The sequence below is a fragment of the Megascapheus bottae genome, chromosome 4 (assembly GCF_031878675.1).
Source record: "Megascapheus bottae isolate mThoBot1 chromosome 4, mThoBot2.hap1, whole genome shotgun sequence".
Taxonomy (NCBI): domain Eukaryota; kingdom Metazoa; phylum Chordata; class Mammalia; order Rodentia; family Geomyidae; genus Megascapheus; species Megascapheus bottae.
Window position 1 is genome coordinate 39,117,220 of NC_143512.1, and position 13,770 is coordinate 39,130,989.

The 13,770-nt window shown below is 37.6% G+C and overlaps 1 protein-coding gene across 3 annotated transcripts; it reads left to right on the top strand.

Annotated features, from left to right (window-relative positions):
* Nucleotides 1-673: 673 nt before the first annotated feature.
* Mtx3 (metaxin 3) lies at nt 674-11,694 on the top strand. Of its 3 annotated transcripts, none has more exons than XR_016535254.1 (9): nt 674-755; nt 1,219-1,288; nt 1,664-1,740; nt 3,371-3,463; nt 4,262-4,444; nt 4,590-4,666; nt 5,164-5,321; nt 5,861-5,957; nt 6,938-7,024. XR_016535254.1 is itself a non-coding variant. In XM_090331706.1 (9 exons), exons 1-9 carry the CDS (start codon nt 675-677, stop codon nt 9,468-9,470), a joined length of 939 nt encoding a protein of 312 aa, XP_090187832.1. In that variant the 5' UTR covers nt 674; the 3' UTR covers nt 9,471-11,694. The 3 variants fall into 3 exon arrangements, 2 of the variants coding, with proteins under 2 accessions (XP_090187832.1, XP_090187834.1); XM_090331706.1 differs by lacking the exon at nt 5,861-5,957 and adding an exon at nt 9,360-11,694 and having other exon boundaries at nt 6,938-7,026; XM_090331708.1 differs by lacking the exon at nt 6,938-7,024 and having other exon boundaries at nt 5,861-6,908.
* Nucleotides 11,695-13,770: the final 2,076 nt, after the last annotated feature.

The window sequence follows — 13,770 nt, forward strand, 5'->3', positions numbered from 1 at the left end:
TCCTAAAGAAAATAATAACTGAGGTCCTTTCCAGGAAAGGGTTGAACAGAGAAGAAGGCGATTTCAAGTTGGTATAGTACTGAAGGGAGACAAAACTTACCTTTATATGTCAGGAATGTGGTTGCCTTTAAGGATATTGGAACCATTTAATGCAGGCATGCAACTGAGATTGAAAGTGGAAAGGCTGGTAGAGGACCCACACATAGAACACAGGATTGAACAAAACGAGTACGTGCTGTACGCCAAGTTCATACTTTGCATGGCATCATTTTTATTTATTTTTGTCTCTGTCATTTCTTTTTTGGTACTGGTGATCGAACGAACCCAGGATGTTGCTCTTGCCAAGTGCCTTACCACTGAGCCACATCCCAGCGCCCATGTCATCATTTTAAACACAACAGTCTCGTAAATGAGCTTGCTCTTATTTTACCAAGAGACGAATACTAAACCAGTCTTCAGAAGGCCTATTGCACAGTACTTAGAATGACTGTCCAACCTAGGCCCAGGATGCTTCACCCCCCAGGCCACGCTGCTGCTCACCGTACTTTTAAATCCTCCCATGATCCTTAGCGTTTCTCTGCAGGGCCTCAAAAAGTCCTTTCTGTCTCATGTCCCGCCTCCGCGTGCCCCACGTGCCAAAGTACTTCCGGGTAGCAGAGGTCGTTCCCGGCAAGATGGCTGCCCCCTTGGAGCTCAGTTGCTGGGGTGGCGGCTGGGGGCTACCTTCGGTACACAGCGAGTGCCTAGTGGTGATGGTGAGGCCGCCCTGCGAGCCGGGCGCGGGAGGAGGGGCCCAGGCTCAGAAGCCAGGTAGATCCGGCTCTGTCTGCCCGCCCCGCGGCGGCGTCCTGGCGGCCCGGGGCGCTGCTTACCGCACTCCCTGGGCTCGCTTGGGTCCCCCGGTACCCACCGGACCTGCGCCCCCGCCACAGTCCCGCGGGAGCCTCCCGGCTTCCCCTCGGCCTCGCCGCGGCGTCCGAGCGGTGCAGTGAAAGCCCTCCCCACATTCCCAGGGCCTTTGGGGGACGGATCTGGGGCCGAGCATCCCAAATCCGGTATCTGTGGCGCTGGCCAGGTCGTTGAGATACAGGGAGGGACCGGGCCGCCGCCTCAGCCGCCTTCTGCCCCCGGTGGACCACGGGGCCGTGAAGTACAGCTGCTTTGCACATTTGCATGACGTAGTCCATCTAAAATGTTTTATTGCAAACTCTGTTACAGGCGTATGCCAAATTTTCTGGTGCACCCTTGAAAATCAGTGTCATAGATAACACCTGGAGAGGTTCAAGAGGTACAGTGTGGATTTTTAGATACCCTTTTCTGCCCCTTCAAAACCTCTTCCTTCTTCTCTTTAAACTTTTGAGGCTTATAGCCCTAGAGTACTTTGGGATTTTAATTTCTTCTTACCATGCCTTTGGTTATGTGTTACTTATGATTTGAGAAATAAAGTGCAAGCCAACTCAGTGGAAATCATGAGAACTGAAAATGTTCTTTAGAGCTGCAATTGAAAAAAAAAACCTCAAAAGGGGGGAAAAAAAATTAAAGCCTAAGACAGTCTCACTCATTTTCCCCTTCTAACTGTGCATTTGGTATGGTTTCTTAAGGTATTAAACTCGCTAAAGGAAATCATAATGTTTCCTTGCATGTTATCTGTTTTTGATTATAGGTGACGTACCAATTTTGACAACTGAAGACAGCATTGTTTCTAAGCCTGCAAAAATACTAAACTTTTTAAGAAAACAGGTGGGTGGTTCTTTTTGAAGAAGTAGACTTTGATTCCCAAATGTTATTAAAAAAAAAAAGTACTACATGAAAAGGTGAGATTTTTTGTTTGAGTCTATTTTTTTAAAAAATATATTAGACAGTTGAAGATACCCAAACTTTATACCAAATAGAGTTAAGAATTACTGCTGTGAAGTCTTGAGTATTACTTTGATTTAAAGTCACGGTGACAAATAGTCACTTTGTTGTCATATACTTTGCTTGGATTTTATTGAAATTTACATAGAATATTCAGTTTAACTATTCACTGTTATATTTACTCATAGCCACATGAGTTTTGCTGAGCATATCTGAAGTTTCCATCAAATAGCAGCTATTTATTTTTATTTTTTAGATTTTATAAACATTGATTTTTTTACATCATATTTCAAATGTCAAGTTTAACATATAAGTACTCAAGAATGGGATCTTTATATGCAATCACTGGCACATAAACTTAAGAACAAAATTAAAATTAAGCTGAGAGTTTGTATGTCATAGGTACATACTGATCTACATAACATTATGTCTATAGAGTATGTATCCCATCATAGATTTTTATATCTATGTAGTTATATCTCCAAGATCATGTCAATGACCTTGACCTATTTATTTTTTAAAAAGCATTTATATGATTGAATAAGTTAAATGTTTTATGAAACAGTGTGTCTGAGGTGTTTAACAATGTAAATATTTAGATAATATATTTTAGAATACTTTTTTTTTTTGGTAGGTCATGGGGCTTGAACTTGGCCAGGACACTGTCCCTGAGCTCTTCAGCTCAAGGCCACCACGCTACCCTCAGCCAAGCCCCACTTGCTGTTTTATTTTTATTTTTTTTCCTAGAGGTTAATTGGAGATAAGAGTCTCAGGTCCTTTTGTACCCAGAGTGGCTTTGAACCTTGATCCTCAGATCTCAGCCTCCGGAGTAGCTAGGATTTCAGGTGTGAGCCACCCCACCTGATGTATTTAGAATACTTCTAAGCAAAACTCTTGTGCAGGCCTGTAATCCTATCTACTCAGGGCTAAAACCTGAGAATTATGGTCTGAAGCCACCCTGGGCAGGAAAGTTTGTGAAACTTCTTACCTCCAGTTAACCACCAAAAACCAGATGTGGAGCTTTGGCTCAAGGGATAGAGCACTAGACTTGAGCAAACAAAAACTCAGGGACAATACTAGGCTCTTAAGTTCAAGCCTAGGATTGGCACAAAAACAAAATAAAACTCCTATCTATTAAAACCTGTGGTTTTTCTAAATTAGGTTTTCTTTCTTTTTCATGAGGAAAAATGCAACCAATTGGAAATGTTTTGCCTTCTAGTAGTTGCTCTTATTTCTTAACTTTGAACTACATGCCATGTTATGAACTAGGTCATTAACAAACCTTGAAATAATAGAAGTTAATTAAAAAGTTATAACTACCATATATTTACTGTATGCCTGACAGTACTGAGAACCTTACATGCATTAAGCACGAGTGTTCATTGGTTTGTATTTCTTTTTTCTTTTTAACATCATGTTTATCATTTATGAGGAGAAATAAGAATCCTCATTTGTATAGCTTCATTGTCCTTCATTGTCTATGGGATGCTCTAAAGTTTTTTTTCCCCCATAGAAATATAATGCAGATTATGAACTCTCAGCAAAGCAAGGAGCAGATACATTGGCGTACATAGCTCTGCTTGAAGAGAAGCTTCTCCCTGCTGTGGTATGCATACTGAATTCTACAGTATTTTAGTCACTTCGTTGAAAATGTAATCCCTTTAGAAGGAAAATAATGAGAAGAGATTAAAAGGTGTTACCTTGCTTTTTCTTTCTTTCTTTTTTTTTTTTTTTTTTTTTTTTACCTAGTTGTGGGGCTTGAACTCAGGGCCTAAGCACTGTCCTTGGGCATTTCTCAAGGCTAGCTCTCTGCCACTTGAGCCACAGCACCACTTCCAGCTTTTTCTATGTATGTGGTACCGAGGAATTGAACCTGGGTCTTTGTGCATGCTAGGCAAGCGCTCTTACCACTAGGCCAAACTTCCGGCCCTACTTTGCTTTTTCATACGAATATGAAACTGGATTGTAAGAACTTCAACTAGTATGTAATACATTAAAATGAAAGATAACGTTAACAAGCATTAATTAAACATTAATTAAAATTTTAGCTATTTATTTTTGCATTGCTAAGGATTAACATGAGGGCCTCACACAGAATAGGCAAGTACTCTTTCCACTGAGCTGTAGCTCCAAACCCAATGCCAATTTGGAAATAAATCTTTGTAGGAGCTGAAACATTGTTTTAATCCCATGGATAGAACTGGTTAAATGATAACTCACTTATCCAGCCAATAATTGAGTACCAACTATGGGCTATGTTTTGTTCTAGTTGTTAGAATATAACAACAACACTCATACACTTGAAAACTTCATATATGGTTACTTTAGTTCATTACTGAAAAACTAGCACATTGAATGGTTAATAACAGAAGATCCTGAGACTGCTCTTTCTTTCCTTTGGCAGCTTCACACATTCTGGGTCGAGACTGACAATTACTTTACTGTGACAAAGCCATGGTTTGCATCACAAATTCCTTTTCCCTTGAGTTTAATCCTACCTGGAAGAATGTCTAGGGGGGCATTGAATAGAATTCTTTTGACAAGAGGGGAGCCTCCCCTCTACCACGTCCAAGAAGTGGAAGCACAGGTATGTTTTTGATTATTCACCAAGCTAGGGCTCTATAGGGAAGGGATATGAGGAAGAGCATAGATGAACTTACCCAGGGAAACTGCCTCAAAAGCAGCCTTATAGCATCCTTCCTACTTTTGAGATATAATTTCATCCTTGTTAGATATACAGAGATGCCAAGGAGTGCCTAAATCTTCTGTCAAACAGATTGGGAACTTCTCAGTTTTTCTTTGGAGATACGTAAGTTCATTCCCTTGAAAACCATTTTGATATTTTGCCATGTATATTCAGTGAAAGGTTATTCAAAGCATGTTCCCTTACCCCTTCAAAAAGGAGTTTTATCACTTAAAAGAGGATTTGATAGGCTTATTTTTTTAGTTGTAGGAAACTTTTTGTATCAGTGATAATCCAACTTTGTCTTAAGGTGCTGCATATATGAATTTAAGATATCAAAGACTGTTCCTTCCTTACCCCAATTTAAATTACACTTGTGAGGAAAAATGAATCTGTACTTTACAACTTCATTCTTTTCCAAATAAGTGCATAGAACATTTTTAATCTGCATAAAGGATAAAACACTAATTGCATCATTATTATGAACTGAAATGGTTAGTAACTTTTAAAAATACTATAATATACACTTTAGATTTGACAAATACATTTGGAGAGAACTTTATTTACTCACAATCCCGAGTTAATATTTTTAACGTACTTAAAAATGTTAATTTTATTTTTAGGCCTTCTACTTTGGATGCCTATGTGTTTGGTTTTCTTGCACCTCTTTATAAAATACGGTTTCCCAAAGTTCACTTACAAGAACATCTGAAGCAGCTTTCCAACTTGTGCCGCTTTTGTGATGACATTCTAAACAGTTACTTTAGGCTCAGTCTTGGAGGTAAGCTGGCTTCTCATCAGCTAATGTGTATTTGCATTAAATATTTTCATATTCCCCCAAACCCCAAGCCTTGAGTATGCCAGGGAAGCGCTCCTACATTGAGCTTTGTCCTTAGTCTTTGCTTTTTTTGAGACATAGTCTTGCTTTAGAACCCAGGCTGTCTGAACCCACTATGCAATCCAGGATGGCTCTGAAGCTATGATCCTACTGCCTTTGCCTCCTGACTGCTGGGATTACAGGCATGTACCACAATGCCTGGCTTGTGCATTGTCTCTAAATACTTGAAGTTGTTGCAGTTTTCCAAATTCATTTTTAATCCATGTGACAGTTCTTAGTTAAATAGAGACTGTATTGACTTACCTTTTATTTGTTTCTCTGGATTTTATTTTGTTACAGTCTCTTTTTAAATATTCCCCCTTTGAAGTAGCACATTTTCTTCTGAAAGACTAACAGTCACGTTATTGAGTCCTTACTAAAATAGTATTTAAACTAATGAAAATAGTCAATTACTTTAAATTATTTATACCTGCTGCTTCTAGCATTTTCCTGCGTGAACAGAAATCAGTAGCAGATTGATTTTGGTGAGGTACACTCCTATGATTCCACTACTTGAGAAATGATTGGATCAGACTGAAGGTATATAGTAAGTAGAGGACATCTGTCACTTAGGATATGATTCTTTTGAATGTGGGGCCTTGTACTTAACTGATTGTAATACTAAATTTGTATTGAGAGAGTTGGGTGAAATTGTCCATTGAAGAAACAACAGTTGGGGCCGCGAGTTTGGCCTAGTGGTAGAGTGCTTGCCTAGCATGCACGAAGAAGGCCTGGGTTTGATTCCTCGGTACCACATACATAGAAAAAAGCTGGAAGTGGTGCTGTGGCTCAAATGGTAGAGCTCTAGCCTTGGGAAAAGTCCAAGGACAGTGCTCAGGCCCTGAATTCAAGCCCCCTGACTGGGAAAAAAATTGAAGAAAAAAAAAAAAAGAAATAACAGTTATAACTAACTGGCTTAGGTGGACGGTTTGTTTTTTAAGCCAGATTATGTGTTTGGTATCTAAGGAAGGTTAGTAGATTGGGAGACAATGAGCAGTGGCCAGAAAACCTCACTATACAGCAAATCAAACTCTTGACTCCTAGTTCAGGCTTATATAATCAGAATCTTTTAGGGATGAAGCCCAGAAACTTGTTCTTTTTTAAATCCCTATAAATGTTTAATGCCTAGCAGATAGCTGTTTGGCAGTCATTGTCTTACCACACTATTCAAATAGTTGTGACCAAAAACATATTTAAAATGACTGAGGGAAAGATACAATTTAAATTTCAAAAGGCAAAGAGGACTGAGAGACTGCTGTGTCTTTACTAATTACTGTGGCTAGCTGCATGTCACTTGGCTCATAGTCTTCCCCATGGACGCATTTTAATCCTTTTGTTTAGGGTTTGGTTTTGGATATTATACCTCCTAAAATTGCCTTTGAGCCTGGAATACTTTTTCCCATTGTCTGTCTATTTTTATTTTTTGGAGGGTGGGTAGACTCAAAAGTCATTTAATCTAAACAGTTTTCAAGTCTTGCAAAATTTCCTATCTTTTTCTGATTTCTGTCCTGGCTTCTTAGGCATCTCTCCAGCTGGACAAGAAATGGTAGATGCAAATCTGCAGAAACTCACACAGCTTGTAAATAAGGAATCCAACTTGATTGAAAAGGTCTTGTTTTCTTCGTTATTTTATAGTAGTCTAGTATTTTTCCTTTCTGTAGCCAATCTTATAATTTGAGTTATGCATTAATTGACCTTATTACCTTTTTCAGGAGTTTACTTTTCAGATCACTGCTTAAAAATACTTTTACTAAATTGCAAGCAATTTAATGTTTTGAAGCCAGCAGTGGCCTGATTGTTGTGGGGAAAAAATAGACAATGGTTTGTTTATTTGTTTGTTTGTTTTACCATATAATAGGTTTCTATTAAGCCTACAATCCCTAAAGATTGACTTTAGACAAAACAATGATAGCACAGACCACAAATCTTTTCTATTTTGTTTTTTGAGATTATAAGAACATGTATTTTCTTACTAACAGCACCATAATGTCTTTTTCTTTCTTCCACATGAACTTCTTTTCATTTTTCTCCTTTATGTCCTTTTCTGTTCTGAGCATAGTCCTACATTTTTACTCCAGTATAGATGCTTTGCCATTTTAGGGGGAATTTATTTTTGAGAGAGATTTTCAGGAACTGTGTAGGACAGAGTGTTAATACTAGACTTTTCAAGGGAAGTTCTATTTAGAAAAGCACTACAGTGTGCTGGACTTGCTTGTTTCTTATACAAATGAATTATATTTTATTCTTTATTTTTTGCTTGAGGGTTCTGAAGCTTTGAGAATATCTTAGTCACCTTCCCAAGGTCTCTCAAGTGGCAAAAAAGTAGAAGAGAAACTTAATCCCTAGAACTGTGCCTGGCATGAACTTTCATTTATTCTGTTTTGTAGTCAGCTATTTAGCTGATGAGTGGAATATGGATCTGTTACTACAGACTAAATTTGCTAGTATATTATTCTCTGGATGGCCTGTGGGGGTGAGGGCGGGGGGGAGGCAGAGGGTGTAGTATTTTATTAGTTGTTACAATTTGAGAAATGAGTAAAATTGGGTGGTAAAAATTGGAAGAATTGATATTATTGGTTTTGGTAAGCCAAGTTAAAGCCTAATCTGGCTCAGTTCTTTTCTCAGTAAATTTGAAGTGTATATGAAGTTTTACATGTGGGTTAAGGAAAGATCATTCTAATATAGATTCCATTTTCTATATGTGGAGAATTCATGACAAATAGGGGAAAGAAAACTGAAATGCCCACATACTTAGATAATAAAGCCATTAAGTCCTGTAGCCACTTTGTACCCTGTCTGGGTCCTTTGCCCCAGGTCCCTCTCTACTAGTAGGGGGATGGGGAAAAACACACCCCGACCAGGCCAAGCCATGAGAGGAAGGGGCCCACTGTCCTCCTGCACCCAGCCTTCTTACCCCAGAGCACGAACAGAGACGCCACGCAGCTTCATCAAGGCAGGAAGATCTCTCCAAACCTCCCTCCTCCTTATATTGGGTGCAGGAGCCTATCAGCACAACAGGTGGGCAGGATAAAGAGGTCCACTTGTTTACCCCTACTACTGGTCTCAGCAGAAAGTTATTAGACATGGTGTTACTCGGTCCCCGACAGTAACCCATCTTTGTGTATCAGAGTTCTCAGACCTATTCAGTTAGGCAGTCCCTTTTGTGCATACCTGTTATGTAGGCTGGTCAAAACCAGGTGGTAGAGCAGCTGATCTTGTTAGCCAGCATTGTTTGTTTTGGAAGAAAATCTAAAATGAATGATGTTTGAAGAAGTTCTTGTAAGAAAGAAAAGACCAGTGAAGGAGAACGTCTGGGTTAGATCTAAAGAATTTATTCTTTCTGTCCCATTACTCATTTCCTTTGATCTGCATTCTCTTAGCTTGAAAAAGCTTATATTTTTTGAATGTAATAGTAATTACATACATTGATGTAAGGAGGTGTAGTTGAACAATCATGTTGCCCTTTCTGAACCTCATTTGATTCATCTGAATAATGGGGAGAATAATATCTGCCCATTTTCCTCAATTTGTTAGGAAGATCAAAGACACAGTACGTGAGCATGCTTTTTAAGCAGTGAACATTGGAGTTACAGAATTATTATTTTTACGTTTATTTTCATAAAGGCCTCTTAAACTAGGTGAGCTATGATGTAATTTAGTACAGTATTCACTTTGTGGAATTATGGTAATTTTGTGAAAATATCAAGAGTGAGCCACATTGCTTTTTTTTTTGTTTGTTTTTTTTTGAATAGATACTAAGTCAGCTGGTATTTGAGGTATGACCTTTACAATTCCTGAGAGACTATTTGTAAAAAAAAAAAAAAAATTTCTCTAGCAGTTTGGCCAACATATAGTACTCAGCTGTAGTTTGGATGGGGAGGCCACAGTCCACATAAGTGGTACCATAGCCTTAGTCAGCTGTCTCTTTTATACTTTCTACAGATGGATGACAATCTTCGCCAAAGCCCTCAGCTTCCTCCTCGGAAACTGCCAACACTTAAATTGACTCCAGCAGAAGAAGAGAGTAATTCTTTGCACAGGCTGTCACCCTGAAAATTACTGTGCTTTGTGGTCAAGTCTTACAATTGTCACACTAATCTCTAATACCAAGTGTATGAAGGCAAATAGAAAATACCATTCCGAGGTATAAGGAGGACTAATACTAAAGAAACTTTCTTTGATGTTTGTTTTTTTTCTTTTAACTAAGAAGCTTGTATTCTAGCTTGGCAATGCATTTTAAATAAAGGTGAATACTAAATGAATGTGGTGGGTTGGGAGAAGAAAACCATTGTACTTTATATGAGAAAAATCCTGCCTTAAACCTGGCAGATTTTTGCCTTTTGCTCATGTGTTACTGACCAAAAGCTACATTTCTGTTCTGAATGTGTATTCTTAATTTAATCAAGATAATTTATTCAATTTATTAACTTAGTTTTCTTATAGCTGTCTGTATATATAATATGGCTCTTTGGCAGAGACTTTTTTTCTTCTGTTTAGAAATATGATGCCTATTTTAGGACCCAGAAAAAATATAAACTATTTCATTAGAAAGGCCTGTATTTAACTTTGAGAAAAAAAATGAGGAATGTGCTTTTTACTTATGCTTTCATAAACCTAGCTTTTTGGGGATTTAGAACCACATATATCAACATTAAGAGTAGTTGCATACTATATTCATTTGATGAATGCACTTCAGAATAGAATAAGTATTTGCTGATGTATTTCTTACAGGTTGATAAGTGGTCTTTTAGGGATCATTTAGTTTGCAGGGTAAATATGGCAGCTTTAGATCTATATATTTATAGAACATCTCAGTTGTCTCATTACTGTGTTGATTCCAGAACTGAATGTGTTGGTCATCTTTTCTGTGTTAAGCTGTAAAACTCTACCCAATTGTTAGCCACTACTCAGGAGAAGCCCTGGCTGGGGTAATTGAACACCTACTGTGCATTTGGTCTGTGTCTCTAGGCTTGAATCAGACCAGTATTCTTTCATAATGTGCGTATCGTTTAGTCACAGCTTTCTGACAACTAATTGTTTTCCATATATTTTAGCTACTGTTGAAGGAGCCAAAGGAATAAATCAGAAATAGCATACTTTTTATTGCTATTTCCTACTTTTTGGCTGCTGAATTGTTCAAGGATTTGCTGTGTGGTAGTTTTCCTTATAATAGAAACTTGCCTATCATAGTGGTTGAGGTGCTTCTGTTGTTTTAAATTCCACTTCTGGGATTAAAAAATAAATAGGACCCTGTTTTTGATTAGTGTCTTAAGAGATTACTATGGTGCTCAGCAAATCTTACCAAGTCCTCCAGAAACCCATATCTTAAGAAAACAAGCCTTGTTGTCAAGACACTCAGCTAATTTGAGTTAAGTGGAGCTCAGTTTTGTTGACCTTCTTCTTCCCAGTTCTGTATTTAGGTAGGTGTTTATACAAGATACAAGAGGTTTTTGTTGTTGTTGTTTCTTGATAGTTTTAACTATGTGTGAAGCAAGATAATCTTCATGGTGAAGATTGGATGCATTTAGTGAAAACACGGATGAGTTTCACATTACTTCTCTAACAATGGTTGTGGGGAGGGGGGATTGTGCGTTGCTCATCTTCAAAGGCAGTTATTTCAACATTCTGAAATCTGTATGAATATTTTATGGTGAAAATCATGACTGTGATGCTTTATTATTTTCTAGGATTGATGAACATTGGGAAAGAATGGTTAAGCATATTAATCAGACATCTGTTTATGCTTTAGTCAGGATTAGTCATTTTCAATTATGATTTATATTAGACCTTCCAAAAAAGCATTTGAAGTGGCTTACAATTGCAAAACACATGTAAAACAGAACAATTATAATTAGTTTCTGAAAAAACTTGTAGAAGTTAAACTAGCAACACTAACAGGTTATAAAAGTGAATGATATATCTGACCATAAGTTCTCTATAGGTAAAAATACAAAATAATACTAGGTTAAATATGTTATTCTTTTAATAAAACTACAAAAGACTGAGGAAAGAAAATACATTTATATATTTATAAAAATATTGGAAATCATGTTCTCAGGATATACAAACTTCAACTAAGAAGTACTGTGTGGTTTCATATGTTGAATTTGACTTGAAAATGTCATTGTAAAATAATGTGTCTTTTTTGTTTGTTTGTTTGTTTGCCAGTTCTGGGGCTTGAACTCAAGGCATGAGCACTGTTCTTTGGCTTTCTCAAGGTTAGCGCTCTTTTCTCAAAGTTAGCACTCTACCTTTGAGCCACAGTATCACTTCTGGCTTTTTTTCTGTGTATGTGGTTCTGAGGAATGGAACCCAGGGCTTCATGCATGCTAGGCAAGCACTCTACCATACTCCCAGCTCAACAAGTATATGTTTTTTTGTATATTATCAAAATGATTTATTTACTTTTTGGTCATCTCTGCTTTGAACTGCCTGTAGCCTTATATTCTATCATATATTGTGCTTCTGGACTACCTTTTCTGACATGCAAAATGTAATTTAAGTGACAGTTTTATGTTGGGATACTTGAGTTTTATTTATATATACAGATGAGATGATAGAAAGCTATAGCTGAGCACAAAATAGGAAACAGCCACATGTAGAAGCTGTTGGACAAAAATATCTTTTACTTAGGCTTGACGAGGTCTATATTCCTAGTGTCAGGATGTTTTTTGGATAGTTTGAACTTCCTGAGAAAAATGGTCCACAGCCTTAAACAAAATTCCATGAACCACTGTCTTTTATAGGTGATGGTGGAGGCTAATATGAAAAGGAGGGAATATGCTTGTATTTATTTTTAATAATAGTATAGGATTAGAAAAAGTGGCCAGATAATTTCCATAAGAAGAAAATCCTCCACACACAGGCCATATCATTTCATGCATGACAGTGACTACTTAACCCTAGAAAGATTAAGGAGCATTGAACATGGCTACCCTTTCAGTGCTGTTTTGTGACCTCATCAAAAGATTGACAATAACAAACCAAATTACAAGTAACAAACCAACTTAGGTGTGCTGAAATTTGGGGGTGGGTACTAAAGGATTAGACATTTTATAAAAACAAGTATTTATATTTCCATTTACAATTTCTATCCATTTAATATTTCTAGATGCATATATATGAAAGAACAGGGAGGTTTATTGTAATCAGAGCTAAGTTAAAATTTTTATAAGTCTGAAAATCAGAAAACCAACAACAAAAGAGATAAAAACTGTCAGGCACAGTGGCCCACACCTATAATCCAAACTATTCAAGAGGCTGAGATCTAAGGATCTCAGTTCAAAGCCAGCCTAGGCATTAAAGACCGCGAGACTCTTATCTCCAATTAACCTCCAGAAAACTGGAAGTGGTGCTGTGGCTCAAGGGTAGGGAGCTAGCCTTGAGCTAAAAAACAGTGCCCAGGCTCAGAGTTCAAGTCCAACAACCGCCCCTCCCCTCCCCCATCCAAAAAAAAAGCTCCAACAAAAAAGAGACAAAAACTGAAAACAGAGTTCACTTAGAAAACTAGTGATTAAAAAAGAGGAAGAGATATGTGAATTTGATTGGATGTTTCCTTAGAGCCTCCTCTGAAAACTTGCATTTACCAGGCCTAGTAGATTTTGGGTACAGTTTTTCATAAGCTGTTAACAACCTTGACCTTTTAAAAATGAACATATAAATGCTTATTTATAGATAGGAAGCTGAGTAACAGGGACATGCGATATCTCCTATTTTTATGTCTTGTGAATCTGTTTGAAATAAAATGGTTTTTAAAGAACAAAAGTCAGTAAATTTATCATTATCTACATAACCATGTTTTAAAAATGCAATAGTCCAAACATATTTAGTTCCAGAAATACAAATATATAGTATAAATCAAATATTTTTATTTCATTTTTGAGTTTAAAGAGAAAAGCAACTTAGGTTTATAACAGATGCTTATTTGATGATCTCCTTTGCCTTACCCTCTTCCTCCCAACAAAGGAAAGGCAGGGGAGGTAGGGATGGAGGAAAGGAAAGAAGGAAGGAAGGAAAAAGAGAGGGAAAAAGAGGGGATGAGAAGGGTAAGGTGGGAGGGAAGAAGAGAGAAAGGGAGAAAGAAAAGTAGGAAGGAATCGGAAGGGAAGGAGAGCAATGTAAAACCAAAAACACCTTTCCCTTGGAAAGTGAATCAGTTTTTATGTTTCTAATTACGTATTTTTTCACTATGGTAAGTAGATTTTTTTTTTTTTTTTGTCTAGTCCTGAGGCTAGAACTCAAGGTCTGGACACTGTCCTTGGGCTTTCTCAAGGCTAGCATTCTACCAAGGAATCAAACCAAGGGCTTCTTGTATTCTAGGTGAGCACTCTACCACTAGGCCATGCTTTGAGCC